Genomic DNA, 17017 nt, shown 5'->3' on the forward strand with positions numbered 1-17017 from the left:
ACATGTTAAAACTGTGTGCTAGTACATTTGTAATATTCCCAGAAAATAACGTAAGACCTTTTGTATTTATTCTGTTGATGACACCATTTTTCCTTTTTTTTTCCTTTATAACTTTTTTGGACTTAAAAAGTATTTGTAGAAGTTAAGCAAATTGACTTTGTGCTGCTGTGTAGTATTTTTAATTGACGTGTTATTGGTTTGACTATATTTTTACCTAAATTAATACCTTATTACAGAAGTATTCGTTAGACTAATTGGCTTTTCTAATTTGCTCGCTGATTTATTATTATTCTTCATTACAAATAACTTTTATGACCTTGTCTAATACATTTATAAACTTTTTATATGTAACCTTCAGCTCATTATTTTTGATATTATTTTTGTTTTCCTATGTAAGGTTTTATTATTTTCACAAAATTTAGTTATTGAATAAGTTATTTAAATTTTCCTAGGGACGTCACTAATTTTTCCATTTGTGCTTTACTTTTTTTAAATATTTTTCTACACTGTACTGTATTATGTCTACAAGTTTATTTGTAGCTGTATTTGGCTTATCTATTGATTTTATGTTCTTTAAGTCCAAGTTCCTAACTTTTATTTGGAGTTCATTGTAGTTGAAATGAGATTTCTGTCTGTCTGCAATAATTATTTGATATTTATTTATTTCAACGAACAAAGGATAATGATGAGGCATTAATTGTGCTTTTTTAAAAGTTTTTACGTTGAAGTTATCATTCTTTAATAAAATATTATCAATACATAAATTTATTTTACTCAAATTTGTTGGTCTAGTTGTTTTAATAAATCCTGGGTAATATTTATTTTCTGTTAGATAGTTTAAAAGATTTTAACTTATCTTATTGCACTCTGCTATGTTTATGTTGAAATCTCCAATCATTAAAAGATTTTTAATATTTCTCATTTAAAAAAAAATTTTTTTTAATACACAAATTGAATTCATTGCAAGCAAAACCGTGGCATCTATATATTAAGGTTACATTTATATTGATTCTATTATTTCGCATGATTCTAATGAGTAGCATTTGTATTTATCCTATTTTTATTATTCCAGTGTTTTTAATATCCCATTTTGAATAAATACTATTATTCCATTAGCTTTATTAATTTTCCTAAAATTATGATATACCTTGTACCCTTGTATAATATGGTGTTGGTTAGGTTCAAGGAGCCACGGATCAGCACACACAATCATAACCGACTTAATCCTGAGTATTTCAATAAAGTTTTCCAATTTTTTATATTTTGCATTTAAGCTTATTATTCTCGAATATAGTATTCTTTCAATGTTATTTCTCATTCCATTAAAAGACTTTTATCAACAGGTCACCAAACATATTCACGTTTTGCTGCATTGTTCTGGATAAGTGCGTTTATTCGTTGAACTCGAGAAAATCTGTGCATTATTCATCCTACTGAGTCGTTGTGCTTCCTGACTCGTCTATGCCACTATTGCAGGTTTAATGGGCACCTAAGTTGTATGAATTAGTTTTATATTTTGTTTTGTAGAATAACACACTTTGTAGAGTGATTTGTTAGATGATTGAGGTAGTAAGCAGTTTGATGTTTCATATTACCGTAGGTACAGTGAGGGTCGTGATCATATGTAGATGTAATAATTGTTAAGTAAATGTTTATTTTGACTGGCGAGTTCTTTTATTTGACATCATATATTTATGTTTATCATCATTTCAAAGATCCACCTTCGAGACACGAGACATTGAGCACCTATAGGTACGATAATGGATTGGTACTGCCCTCAACATGTATTACGAGATACCTGTGTGGGAGTGTGTAGGGACGTTATTAAATCTACAATGCCCCTGACTCGTGCTACACAACCTCCCGGGCTTAATGATATTACTAGCTGTTATCTATTCTCTTATGCTACCTTCGGGTACAGTAATTCTCCAAAGTCCCGGGATCGCTCCAGTTCGCACTACCCTGAAGATTCTCCGGTTCACTAGCTACCTTACCTAGAGGATGGCTCCAGTTTACACTGCCTTGGATATCCGATCTTTATCCGAGGAACATAAGAGGAAGGTGACTGGTTGATGGGGAAAACCAGGAGACTGCAATAGTATTTCTGTTGCCCGTTTAGCCAGAGTAATATATAATATGAAAGGTGTAGTATAATAAGTAGCAATTAAATATACTGCAAGGGGGCACTTCTATTACCTAGAATTTATAATACACGCTTTACATTTATATTTATATTCTTTTATTTATTATATTTTCTTGTAATAAAAAATCCGTCTAATAGACAATTCAATAGTACACATTTTTTCTATGTATACATATATTTCATTTTATAAAAAATTCCTATTTGAAAATTCAAATTTAAACGCCGCGCGCGGGGAATGTGCGTCTAGTACGTTAAGAAAACGCTAGAGCGCGTTAACCCAAAGAAGGGAAAACCTGCTACTCAAAAGGAAATAACGTTAGCATAAAAGGCACCATTGTGCAATGAAATGAGTTCCTCTTCCAGCGAGCCTGGGACGCGGTATATCCGTTGCTCACCCAGACCTGGAACTTTGCCGTGCACCGGTACAATACCGCGACGAGCACGAAGGGAGAGAAAGAGACGAAGTACGAAGGCCGATAGCTGAAAAGTAAGTGTGTACACCACTAACAAGGTAACACTTCCACTAACCGGTACCTACTTGGACTTTCGGTGCTCGACCGCTTTAAGCGTGGAGACGACGCATCCCCAAGTAGTCGAGGCACTAGGGTTAGCGACCACGTTCTTAGGCGAAGTTCCTGGGTTGACGACTTGAGCAGTGCTCAAGACACCCAAGGGCCCTGAGAACGACCTAACCTTACGTGACTTGGTCGGATAGGTAGTTACCTCACACTTACTTTCCGCGGTTGTAATAAAAATTCGCATTAGTCTAACCTAACGTGTTTAAGCAGAGATATTAAAGAGGGAAAATTCAAATTGTCATTTATGTAAAATTCTCTATTAAAAGGGTGGATAAATTTTAAGTAAATGGTCGAGTATATTATATATTGTTTTTTATTATTTACGTAAATAATTGCGATCACTCAAATACAATTAATACATGTAAAAATTTAAGATATAATTTCCTTAGAATCATATGATTGAATAAATATAAGATAATTGAAAATAAATTGATTGTACTTATTTAAGCAAACCTTCCCCTCCACATAAGATTGCGAGTTCCTTTTTATAGGTTAAGATAAAAACTAGAAAAATAGCTGTTAAGATTAAAAATCGTTTAATAAACTGAGAATATTATCTGGACCCCAAAAAGAGACAGGAATAAAATAAAAAAGATATTAGATTAGAAAAATATTGAATAAGTTGAAAAAGATATTAAATTATTAAATTAATTAAATTAAGGAAATATTCAGGAGAATTCAATAAAGTAATAATCAATAAACAATTGCTGTATATGGTGCAGGAATTAATTGATTATTCAACAGATAAATTTCGAAACTTGATAATAAATATTTTTAAGTATTGTATATAATCGGCAATTTGAGCAATTTCGCTCTTTTACACAGGGCCACGAACCCGCCCTCCGACATATAAACACAATCATTGTTTGTATGTTGGTTCCTAATCTTAGAGTTTCCTCGGTACAGATAATATTCTTAGCCGATTGTTACCACCACAAATTAACCGGGGTTATACTCAAAGAAAGGGAAGTCGTAATACAGATATCATTTTGCCATTTATTCCGATATTATAAAGGTATAACAGTGCTTTGAAGAGCAGAGCTCCCTAGAGAAAGGGCTGGACTTATTGCTGATGACAAAAACGATTTAAATGGACTGGCATGGGCTTTTTATACCCTCTGGAGGAGCAGCGGCGTTGGCGACTTTGATTAGGTAGCTCAGATAGAATAGTTGCAAGCTCTAGTATAAGAAGTATCTTCATATGATACATTTGAGTATTAAGGCACTTTTACATTACTAAATGGTGCACGGATTTAAATTCACGATTGCATCGGTTTGGTGGAATACTTAAATACTTTAGATGAGAAATTAAATGAAATATACTTGTGACCTCACAACAGATTATAGACTTCAAAGTTTTACTTTTGCATTCAGTAACTTTATCATGATTAGAAAATTTTAGGCATACTGTTTTATTATTGCGTTTGAAACCACTGTGACAAAATCTTTCACAATCATGGCACGGTTTCACATTGACCATATCATAAGTTTTACCTACCATACCATACCATACCATAACTTCGATACCCACAAATTACTATGTAGTTAATATCTCTAATCTGTTTTTAAATTTTTTGACTCACTTCCATTATACTTATAGTATAACTCTTTTCTTTGGTTTTATATGTGTGTAGTACTTTTCCTGTAACTTTATGTTTACTAAAATGTGTTATGTTAATATCTTCCTCAAGTTCTTATATAACTTTTTCATTTGTATTGTCTATTCCAATCATTTTAATTTTCTCATTGTTCAGTAGTTCGATATTAACTTCGTATTCAACTTTTGGTAATTTTTCTGTATTCTTTCTATCTTATTTACACTTTCACTGGTCATGCAGTTTATTTGTAATTCATTGTTCCTCATGTAAACAGTTTTTGTTCGTATATTTCTAGTATTAGATAATGTTCATGCTGTTTTAGTTTTTATAATAAGATTAGTTTTTCCACTTTTATTAGTTTTTATAATTATTTTGGGAATTTTTGTCTTATAAGTTATTGTTTTTCTTAATGCATCAGCAAAAGACTTATACCTTTTTTTTTACCATATGTTTTTATTTGTCACTCAGTAACACTTGATTTTGTTTACGTATTTTTATTAGTTCTTTCAAAATATCATTCTTTTATTCATTTCTTTAGTTAGTTGTTTAAGTAGTGAGTTCTCTGTTTTAAAGAATTTATATTCTGTGTCATAATTGACCATCGTGATCTTACGTAGTTCTTTAGGCTTATTTTCAAATTTAGATAGTAATTCTTTTTTTTCAATCTTTAGTTTGTTCAATTTTTTATTAGGCAACAATAGTTCTTAATATGACAGTAAAATTATCCTTTCCTAGTTTTAGGGTTAGATTACATATTTATGTTCTGAGCAAATCACAAACACATTACCAACATATCCGTCACTACGAAGTTTGATAAAATCACTCTGATCATAAACATTTTCACACATAATGCAAGTAACTATTACACACTTAAGTCTGGGGTAACACGTGTTATATTTATCTAAACACTTGTTAGGAGGCTTTACCTCCTTGGGCGCCATTTATCTATTTCTATATTAATATTTTTTCATTTATTGTTTTAATCATTTTGTATCAATACTAGAATATGATCACCACACGTACGACGTGCATGGACTTTCATGATTGTGACAATTATTATTAGTGATATCTTGAATTTTTATATATTATACAATCAGTAAACTACGTGTATACACCGAGCGAAAATGTATATTCTCGATAAGGTGAATTCATGATCCGCAGATTGAGTAAACCTGCAATAAGTAATTAGACACTGTTGGTTCCATAAAGTTAAGGTAAAAGAAAGGCTTATAGCTTCACCCTTAAAAATGCCCTTCCTGGAATCTCTCATTGGCTTGTCCGAGAACATTATACAAATGTTTAATGTGTACAAAAATAATAGTGTTTGCACTAATGAAATTCATGGCCAGATGCGAAAAGCTTCTACATACACCTTGATAAACTAATGCTAAAAAATAAATACTGATTAGCTTACGTGATACAAGAGAATAGTTCAAAAAAATAAGACTGAAGCAAACTAAACATAACTATGTAAGTGAGAATTATTGTCATCCTCAGATATTGTTTAGCGTTATTGTGTGATTTACTTAATATAGACTAATTCCTAAGGTTTAATATTAGAAATCTGCTGTAAAAGAAAGAAGTATTTAATACAGTCTGCTGATCTCTAAAAAATAGAATGTTATTTTCAAGGGCTAGATCAAATAATACAACTGTACATGAAACTTTACTCAGCCTATATATCTTGCGGAACTATTCAATGGAAGTCAAAATTTAGCGCTCATTTACTCAGCTCTTTTATCGACGGCAATTTTCTGAAAGTCTGTACTTGCATTTTATTTATTACCATTGCAAAAGCCAAATTGATTGAAAACAATTTTTTGTATAACAAAATAATAGACAGTGTCTAAGAAGTATAATGCGATTTAATTAGGAAATACAATCTTTACTATTTGGTCATCAAGAAGAATCTCACATTCTTAAACATTATCACATAGTTCTTGAAGTAATTACCTGATTCTTTAAGATTAATCATAACGCAATTTTAAAGAGACATATATACATAGAATGATTTATTAAGTTAAATATATAGGCTAGGAGAGACTGATGGTGATGATAACGTGTTCAAGTCCTGAAGCATCTTTAAACTATTACAATTTTCTGCGCTATTAACGCTCGAATACGTTGTCACTTTATTAAGTAAAGTGGCAATTTTTTTCTTGATCTTATTTAGATGAGTACTCCCATATGACATTACTTCAGAACTCTTGCTTGAATTTTCTCAAATGCTCAGAACATAAATTTAACTATTAATATTTTCTACAAAATTCGCATCATATGCTGCAAAACTGGTATCAGAAAATAAATTTTAACTTTAAATATAATGAGCATTGCTTAATTTCTTATCTTTGTGCATTCTTGCGTCGTTAGAAATTTTGTTGTATGCATGCTGATGAATGCTTTTTGTCGTTACATTGTTTATAAGTTACTTTACAATACTGAGGGTAGGTTTCATCCTTGTATCATAAAAAATGTAGTTTCTATCATATAGTACCAGAAAAACTTTTTTCATGATATTGTTTATGAATTTATTTAAAGTAGTAAGGTTTGTCTTCATCCTTGCATCATAAAAAAAGATGTTATGCACAGTGACTGGGATACTTTCATTCTCGTATCATTTACATGTACGTTAAAATTGTTTATAATTGAGCTAGTGAGTTGGTAACTACGACCACTTATTAAGCTTAACTCAGAGGATACTAAAGAAGCGTGTTTTGAGTATTATAATGAATAGTTAATGGCCATACGGTAAATGTGGTGTTTTAAATTTTAAATTTTGTATCAAGTAGTAAAAGTGAATGTTGTTAACCTAGAAAGTTTACGGTAAAATCTATTGAAAATATGAAAATTCCAAAACACGTCAATTCCATAAGCCATATGGAATACGATGGATTCTACATAAAAATATGAAAATTCACGTCAGTTAATAATTAGATCACCTACTAATATTGAGCGAAAATACACAATAATATTGATGTATTCCTCTTTTGAATAATTATCCTTCCGGAAATAATACAGTTGCACATATATAAGTATATTGAATATCAACAAGATTTTTTCCAATAGAGAATGTACTAATGATTGTATAGAAATGCATTAAAATGGGTTTTATTAATTACATTATTTATCATTGTCAATTTTTTCGTTAGTTTTGTGCATTTCACTCATATAGTTTTCTCTATCTACTTATTTCTTACATCCACGGGACATCATTTCTGCTTTTTAATACGTAGTGTCTTTTCGTGCCGTATATCCACGTTATCACGTGGATATTGTGGATACGCATACGCGGTGGGCAACTTTATTGTCCGGTATTTATAGGGTCCAATTTAATTTTTTTTCCGAACGAGCAAAAAGAGCGAGGCGCATACGTATACGTGGGTATAAGGTGCGAATAGACACAGCGTCTTTACTAACCTCTAATTTAAAAAGAAACAACAACTATTTAAAGTCATTGTAGCCACTATTATCTCAGAGATTATCTAAAAGTAAATGATACACTCAAACAAATACTAAATAATTAAACTCACTGAATAGATGGGTACGAACAGTATGAATGAGCTAACGGAATAAACGAACCGATCAAATTAACGATGATTATAAAACGTATTAAACAATCGTACAAAACTTTTATTATGTATAAGATTCAAGTGTTACTTTTAATTCAAGTGCTTTTTAATCAAATTTCTCTTCTAAGCTTTTAAAAAATCTATATTTAATAAAAACTTTTTAACAGTATGTTCTTATTGTCTAATGTGTTAAGGGATATCACACTTGGGAAGGCACTTATTTTTCTTAACATTAATGGTCTTACAGTGACACTTACTAGAGAAAATTAAGAATCAAAACTTTATTTGTGAGAAACAAAAATTTTATATAAGCTTATGCCTCACAAGACTCCCAAAGAAAACTATAAGATCTGTGTAAGTGTATGCATATATATATATATATATATATATATATATATATATATATATATACATTAAATATATTTGTGTATATATGCTTATTTTTTTATGTACAATATTAAAGAATTAAATGATATATACATTACTTTTTAATGTATTCAATCACACAGGTCTCATTTTGAGATAGACTATGGGAGGGTTAGCCCGTAAAACACGTGGAAGACGGCAGAGCCTAAGTAGCATGCATGTATATATGTATAGTCTTTATACATAATAAATAAGAAAAAGATCCAAAGTAAAAAATGATATTTATGTTCATTATTTTTTACATAATTAAAAAAAACTCTTTTTTACTGTAAGACTAGTAAACATGTGAAGTGTTAATACAAAATGGTAAATAAAACTAGATAAATCGTTAAAGAGAGTTGTTTTGTGGATCAGTAGAAACCGTTGAGTTGGTCAGACGCGTTGATTTTTTGTTGTCAGCTACATTCAAACTGTGAAAAAAGGTTAGTTAAAAATTTGTGTGTGCACTCTCGTTCATTTTTTATTTGAGACATTCAAGTTAAATTATCTGTCTCTTATAACCCACAAAAAGCTCGATTGTCGTAACCTTTATATTTTGTCGATTTTCTGGTTGCCCACGGCGCCTCAAAAACGTCTATTCCTAGATGCAACATTTTTGTGACGATGAAATCGCGGATCTGCCTGGCCAGCAATCCCTAATCTTAGAGCAACGGCTCGCCTTGATCGACCTTCCTTCTTGGGAAAGAGTTTGGTCTACAACCCAACCAAAAGGTATTCTTAAATAACTTACGCATTATTTTACTCATTTTTTTTCATCACATACTATTAAAGTTTATCACTATTACTATTCATAATCGAAATGTAACTTCTTTCACTCAAATAAACTAGATTTTTTGCTAAAAGGCTTTTTCCTGTCCATGCTATTTTTCATTGACTTGATAGCCGTAAGCGTTTTTTTCAACTTCAATTACATAAGTGAAAATTAAAAGAGTGACGCCTGACCCCTGGAGTCTTACTCTCTTTGCGACGCAAATATATACAATCATTTAATATCATCATTTTTTAATGCCTTATTTTTTTTAGAAACTTCAGAGTTTAAGACCATCGCATACGCAACAAGAGTTTTTGTCTGAATTATTTATCTGTAAGAATAAATTACGTTGTATTAAATTTTAATTAAAAGTTAATACGGTAAAAGTTATAACCTATAGAAATCGCATTATATTTATAGGATATACCCGTTTTACTGTATTTAATATTACCTTATTTTAATTCTTGAAGTAATCTTATGGTTTACTATCTTGTACATGCAATACAGAAATGTTTTAAGGAATAGGTTATAAACTTAATTATTTACGCAGCTAAACGACGAAGGTAATGGTGCTATAGAAGAGTTTGAGCATCCACTTCCTGAATCTGAAGATGACGAAGATTATATTGACACTGGAGCGGCGATACTTAATTTCTATTGTACACTTGTAGACTTACTGGGAAGGTGTGCCCCTGATTCATCAGTAATTGAACAAGGTAAGTTTATCTGAAATCTCATATCTAATAAGCGTGCACGTATATTATGAATAAATAATAACTTCTTAAGAAGCTTGGCCTGATAAAAAAATTGGGGAGGAATAAAATATCTCAAAACCTTAACAATTTCAGGAAACTTTGATTTTTCTATGTTAATGTTAGTATCGTTTCAAATTCTCTACTTACCTATACGAAGGAAACAAAAAAAAAATTTTTTTAATATGTTATTATTATTTAAAACAAAATTATTTTTTCTTATTCAATCAATACTTTTAAATCAATTATAACTTCCTTTTTGAGTAAACTAGTGTATTAAAATTCTTGTACGATGTAAACAAAATAATATCAAACAAGCATGTGGCTGTATTGACTTTGTCTTTAGGAATTTTATAGGGAATTTTTTCATCGAATTTAGCAACTACTGAGGTGTAGGCATGAATATATTGAAAGTGTAAAATTTTCTGCAATGGTGGAGGGGGCATGATAATTAGAAGCAAAGTAAGATGGATGCCAAAAGATGATTTTGGTTATTGACTACTACCACGTAATTAATGAGGCTCAGAGATGTCAGTCAATAAATCAGTGGGAAAGCTTCGTTAAAAAAAATTAGGATTTTTTTTATTATGCATGTCTTTTTCAGCAAGTATTCCTGCATTTAATCACTCAAATACTACATTCCTTAGATCTACGATTTAAATTAGGTAATATTTAAAAAAATGAGGTCTTTAGTATCTACGTCATGTCTATATTTTGTGTTAAAACAAGTTTTGTTGAAAGAATCGCATATGAATTACTGCTATAGAAAACATTGTATTAATATTGGCATTGTTAAAAAACTCTAACAAAAGTATTATGGCTCTTTTTTTTACGAAGAAAAGCTTAGTTTTAAATTTTTTTGCAAAAAATGAGCCCGAAAATTTGCTGTTACTTTAACGAACAGTTGCAAAGTGCATGATTGGTTTACAAAGACAAACGTGGTTCAGCACACTTTTCTTGAGTACCAGCACTGTTCACTACTCTCTTATAAGACTATTGCAACACACAATAGGTCAAGCTAAAAATTAAATTATTAAGCATGACGAAACTACATTACGGTATCGTTCAAAATCCTTATAATTATATTTTCTTTAGGTTTCAAAAATATTTATGTTTGGTTGTTTTAATGCATTTATTATTTTCATTGTTTTTTTAAGCTTAAGATGCATATTTAAAATTGAATAATAACTTTTTTGGTTTTTTTAGTGCAACAGTAAAAAAATTTTAAGATAAACACAATCTTTTTTTTTATTTTAAATCTAAAACATTTACACATTTTTCTCTAATTCATTCATTTAAATACCTCAAACTTTGTAATAATACTTTAAATTCTATGAAATTTGAGGTAATAAAAGTATTAAATAGTAAAAAAAAAGAAAAAAAAAATCGAGTACAAAACACATGCACACAAAAAACAGTAAAAAAAATGAAGCACGTAAACTTAGAAAAAACTTGTCGTTACGTACAATTATTTATTATAGTTTGAACCAGAAAAGAATGTCATCAAAATCATAAGCCAACTATCAACGTCAAGATATTAAGAATACATGCATGAAAGATGCGACCTTTTTTATACAGTATGTGCTTGGTAAATAGCATTTGTAAGCTGATTTAAATTAAAATATACGAAACTATTTTGTTCATTAAACAGGATCAATAATATTTTTTAGTGTTTAAATGTACTATTTAGATGTTCGTTCACAGAGCTGAACAGTTGTGTGTGTCCTTTTTAATTTACACTTTTACAAAATTTTAATTACAAAATTAAAGAATTACATCTTGAAGGAGACCTTTAGGCTTGTAACTTGCTTTATTAACTGAGAAAGTCAACATTGTAAATTACTTTTTTCAACGAAACATAATTGTAAGATCCTCATTATTTCATTGATGTTTGCTTATTCATTTTTTAAGTGCTTTTTTAGTATCACTGATATTCATTGTGCACCTATGTTAGGTGGCACTGCCAAGTGAGAGTAATTGTCCCTCGCTAAAACCACCAGAATGTGTGGAGCCTTATGAGGCAGTTTTTTAATAAATTAAAAAAAAAGGTTATTAGGAGTAAATTGACCAAATAAATCAGTGAGTTGAGTTTGTACTATGTTAGCGTATAGTAATAAATTTTGTTTTGTGTTATTATGTGTACTACAAGATTAGAAAAAATAAAAACATGGATTGCGGCTGCAATCACACAACATTTATAAGTGCATATGCATGCTTTCACTTGTGTGGAGCTTAAGAAACAGGTACTTACTGCTTATATTTATCTGTTTCTCACAAAACAGTGTTCAAAAAATTTAAATACTAATGACAGATAAGGTTAACTTTTACACATATATGACGTTTCACCATAGAGGTATAAGAATAGAGGAGAAAAGGGGGCGTGATATGCGACAGCAGAATTCGCTACGTAACGGGGCATCTGTCTTTGTCTGGCAGTTATGTTATTGGTTGAGTTCTACATGAGATTGAATCAACTGTAGGATTTAGGACGAAGAAGTAGCCAATAACGTGGCTTTGGCAACAAGGACAGATGCCCCGTTACACTTAATTATACTGTCGCTGCCGCTAATGGGCTAGTATAGCGCTTTTCTCCTCTATTCTTATACCTCTATGCGTTTCACTGGATTACTTGTGTCTTCTAAGCTTAACACAAGTGTAAGCATGTATATGCGCATGTATAAGCATGTATATATCCTGTGTTATCACAGTTGCAATTTATGTTCCTATTTTTTTTCATCTTGTAGTACACATAATAACACCAAACAGAACTCATTATTGTCCATTAAAATAATACACACTTAAATCACTGACTCATCAGATGAATTCACTCTTAATAACAATTTTTTCAAGTTATTAAAAAACTTCCCTATAAGGCTCCGTGCACTCTGGTGATCTTAGCGAGAGACAATTTCCCTCACTTGACAGCGCCACCTGACATAGGCGCATAGCAAATAAGGCAAAGAATCAATTTTAGTAAAGCAAAAGGCAACATTCGTTTGATTTGTTTCCGATACTCTTTCTTTACTAGTATGACTTTATTTCTGCGTATCCATGCCTAATTGAGATTCATGAATATAGTTTTTTGTATCATTTAATATATATGTGTCCTAGATTGAAATCAGCCAAGTTTTTTTTCATTACTCTTTGTCAATTGAATGTTACTCATGATGATTTTTATCACTACATTTAAAAAATTAGTGTTTTAACTTAAAGAACTTCGTAATATTATTTGGCACACTGAAAAAAATTATTAATGGGAATGTGTACACCGTTAATCGTTCTTTTTGTAGAAAAAAATTTTATTTTATAATAATAGAGTAGGTGTAAAGTTTTAAAAAGGAGCATCCATGAAACACGATTAATTTCAGACTCATAAGAGTAAAACCATACTACATACAATAATCTTACTTGGTTAAATTCATTTGTAATGGTATAACGGCATTTAATTATAGGGTTTCCAATGGTTCTTTTATTAAACATCCTTAATAGTGAGAAAATATCTAACTTGATTGTTTATTTAGCCTTTCGTGGAGTAATTCAACTTTTTTGTTCCTTTTTTTACTTTAAATTCGCTCAGACTTTTACGTAAGGATCATAAAAAAGTGTCGCTTAAATTAATATTCTTCTGACAGTAATTCACCGAACCAAGAAGCGATCAGACACATCGATTAAGAAGCCAAATTGCTTGTCAACAGTATTTTACCTAAGAGTTTGCTGATCGTTACCCTGCTGCAAATGACGAGTTCGTCAAGGGGTGGGAAAAAAATGAATCATTGCCTTTGAACGAAAATTTGCTGTTAGCGTTTTTCTTAAAAGTGTCAAAAATATTTAACCTAGTAATAATATAAATGGTTGCACTGGTCAATATTAAAAGCTATGTTTTCTGTTGAGCATAACATAAGTACTGGCGGCTGTCAAAAAACTAAGTCTTTATTAAAACTCAACGCAAAAGAGTCCAAACCCAAAAAAGCCCGACCGTTTACTTGGTAGCAGATAAAATGGATTTTGAGAAGGAGTGATGATCATATTTACTTGACTTGCAAAGTTCTTTTCTGATAAACATTTCTTAAACCGATGTATAAAAATTTAATTTTGTTGTGTGTGTGTGTGTGTTTATAAGATACTTGTATTTGTATTTTGTTTATAAGATGTATGTGAATCCAAACATAAAAACAGTAGTTTTTTTTGCGCAACACACATTTTGTACGACACTCGTATTATAATACGGTTTAGTACTTGTACTTTAACAAAATCAAACTAAATAATACTTACTTTTGACTGGTACTGTATACAAACCTTTTTTAAATGGATTGAAATAATGCCCTAATATTTTCATATAATTTCGATACATCAAGGCATTATTGTATTTAATATGAGGTTAGCATGAAGTACCAGTCATACGTCAATATTATTCAGTTTGATTTTACTTAAATACGACTACTAAATAGTACTATAGTACAAGAGCCATACAAAATGTTTGTTGCGCAAAAAAATGCCCTTTTTATGTTTAGATTTCAGAACTTTTTTAGGCTACAGATTGATTAGGAAGAATAATATTTATTGCCAGTGTACGAAGGATTCATAAATTTCTTACATTAAAATATTAAGTCAACAACACATCAAACTGACCTAAGATCTTTGTTTTGTTAAAAGGTATTTTTATGGGGATGTCATAACTTTTCAAGGAAATGCTATTTTTAAACATTTGTATTAAAAATTTCATTACATTAGACATCGCTCATACTAGAAAGTACTCGATGAAGATAAAGTCTGAACAACATAGCAACGGTGGTATACAATGGTCCCGCTAAAAGTATACTTAAAGTAGCTTATATAAAGATGTTTTGAATATATGAATGTGTGCAGAGGTTAATTTGTACAAATAATTCATAAATTTACTGAACAAAAAGAGTTTTCTCAAAAATACTGTCTTATGATTTTCACCTACTATGCTTTCTTCTTTTTTTTTCTTTATTGAACCACCCTATCATATAATTCTCAGCTGTGTTTTTCAAGCTAATTACATTAATGAAATTTCTCTTTTTAGTTAAAAAACTAACAGGTATTAAATGACTAAGTGATACTCACAATAGATAATTATTTATTACGAAAATATGTACGAAAACTAGGAAGTGATGTACAAGTTACTATAACAAATGCTTTTATTAAACAATTTTCTTTTTCGCTTCTTATTTAAAAAAATTATGATTAGTGTATAATTACTAACTACCCAAATCACTGAATTAAATGAGGTTTGGGCTTACACCTTCTTATTTAGGGCACTTTGAAGAATGATGCGAGTTTCCTATTATTGATTAAGGTAGAAAATTTTAATTTTCTTCTTATTATCTATAATTCATATTATCATAACAATCAAACTCTTTCTACGATTAATTCATCTACAAAAATCGTAAAAATAGTACGAGTAATAAGTCATCACTTTTCCTACGAAATTATAAAATTTATTACTGATAACTTGTTTATTTGTTACAAATCCCTATTTAGATACTCAAATTTGGATGTTCACGTTTAAAGTATACGAAATTTAGGGTTCGAACGATAGGATGTTGATGTACTCGAGATATTTAAATTTTCGTGCGTATTCGAAATTTGTCGCTGAGTAAGTGTCCTACCTCAGCAACGCCACGTCTCGGCCTCGTGGCCTGTCTATGTTTTATGACTGTGGGAACACACATACATGCATATACACTACTTTGATTTGCCACATTAATTTTTGAAGTGAAAACTTCTTATGGCGCGTTGGGCACTTTTGTGGGTGAGCATTTTCAGCCGTTCTCGCGACAGACGAGATTTTACACAGATATACTCCGCGTGTATTCTTATAATACATGTATAATGTACGCTCTCTTTGCATGGGCATTCGTTCGTGCTCTCGTGACAGACGAGATTACATACCTATATGTATACTCAGAGTGTATAGGTATGCGAGAGCGCTGCTGCTATACGCAGCTGGCAGCAGCGTTGGTCTGAGCATATCACAGTTCATGCTTGATCGCACATAGCGCCGCTGCCTGGATCTCACCGCAAACTACTTGGCGCGAGAATTCAAATTCAAAATCGTATGATTTTTTCAGCAGACAGTAAGGCGAAGAAATTCAAATTCGAAAGAAATCTTTATATGTATTGGCTAATTAATGCCTAAAAATATTGGATAATGTTGTATGATTATAGAGATCAAGAGGTCGTCTATAAGAGAGAAAAAAGGTGTTTCGTCCCGAGAGCACGCCAGGACTCATCAGTAAGGCTGATGACGTGCTCCCTGCCTTAGACACAGAAGAGGTGTGGGCTTTGAGTGACTCGATCGCGCTTATATATGTATCGTGCGAGAATTTCGCCGCTTGACGGGAGCGAATATCAGGGGCTTGGCCACCTGGCGAGTAGAGCCTGAAGCGCGAGAGATGTGAGACGCCACATGATTACAAACATTAATAGTATACCAAGAACTCTTTCAAATTTGAATTTCCGCACCTACTGTCTGTTGAAAAAATCATACGATTTTGAATTCGAATTCTCGCGCGAAGTAGTTCTCGATGGGATCCAGTCAGCAGCGCTATGTGCGATTAAGCATGAGCTGTGAGCGTGGAATAATGCTCAGACCAACGCTGATACGCAGTCTTTGCATGGGCATTGGTTCGTACCCTCGCGACAGACGAGATTGAGAGTTTTTTATATTTATTTTTAAAATGAATATTAAACGGAAAATTTATTTATTTAAAAATTTCATTTGACATGTGTTGCTGTTATGGTATTGTGTTAAAAAAATTGATAAATTTTGTATTTACTATTTACTAATATTTACTCATTTAAATAAAACCACTTCCTTCGAATATAGTTTTTATATTATTATACTTCATGTCCATTCAAAAAGTGCCCACATTGCTTTGATAAACTTGATTTTTTATGTACAATTTCTCATGTCGCGAGCGCACCTAAAAATGCTCACCCAAAAAAGTGCCCAACGCGCCATAAGTTCAAGTTTTCACTTCTGCCTGCACTCCCGGAGTGCTACTTGTACTTGGTTTTATTTGTATTACTGATTATATGAGACGATTTTACTATGAAAGAGTCATCTGCCGCCTCCCTCCCCCACCTTCTAAGGCATTGTTGTTCCCTACCATTATCTGCAAATCTGCATCCCACGGTAAAATGCTATGTACCAGTAGCCTATAACTATATGAT

General features: G+C 31.3%; 1 protein-coding gene across 1 annotated transcript in view; it reads left to right on the forward strand.

The window, feature by feature from the left end:
• RyR (Ryanodine receptor) overlaps positions 1–17017 on the forward strand; it is a 1110242-nt gene that overhangs the window by 703922 nt on the left and 389303 nt on the right. The window contains exon 33 of the mRNA XM_089598062.1: positions 9616–9781. Coding sequence (XP_089454188.1) covers positions 9616–9781 — 166 coding nt within the window. The remainder of the gene's footprint in view (positions 1–9615; positions 9782–17017) is intronic.

This window comes from Copidosoma floridanum, unplaced genomic scaffold (assembly GCF_036245765.1).
Source record: "Copidosoma floridanum isolate Cflo_tuat_1 unplaced genomic scaffold, Cflo_Japanese_pri ptg000004l, whole genome shotgun sequence".
Classification (NCBI taxonomy): Eukaryota; Metazoa; Arthropoda; class Insecta; order Hymenoptera; family Encyrtidae; genus Copidosoma; species Copidosoma floridanum.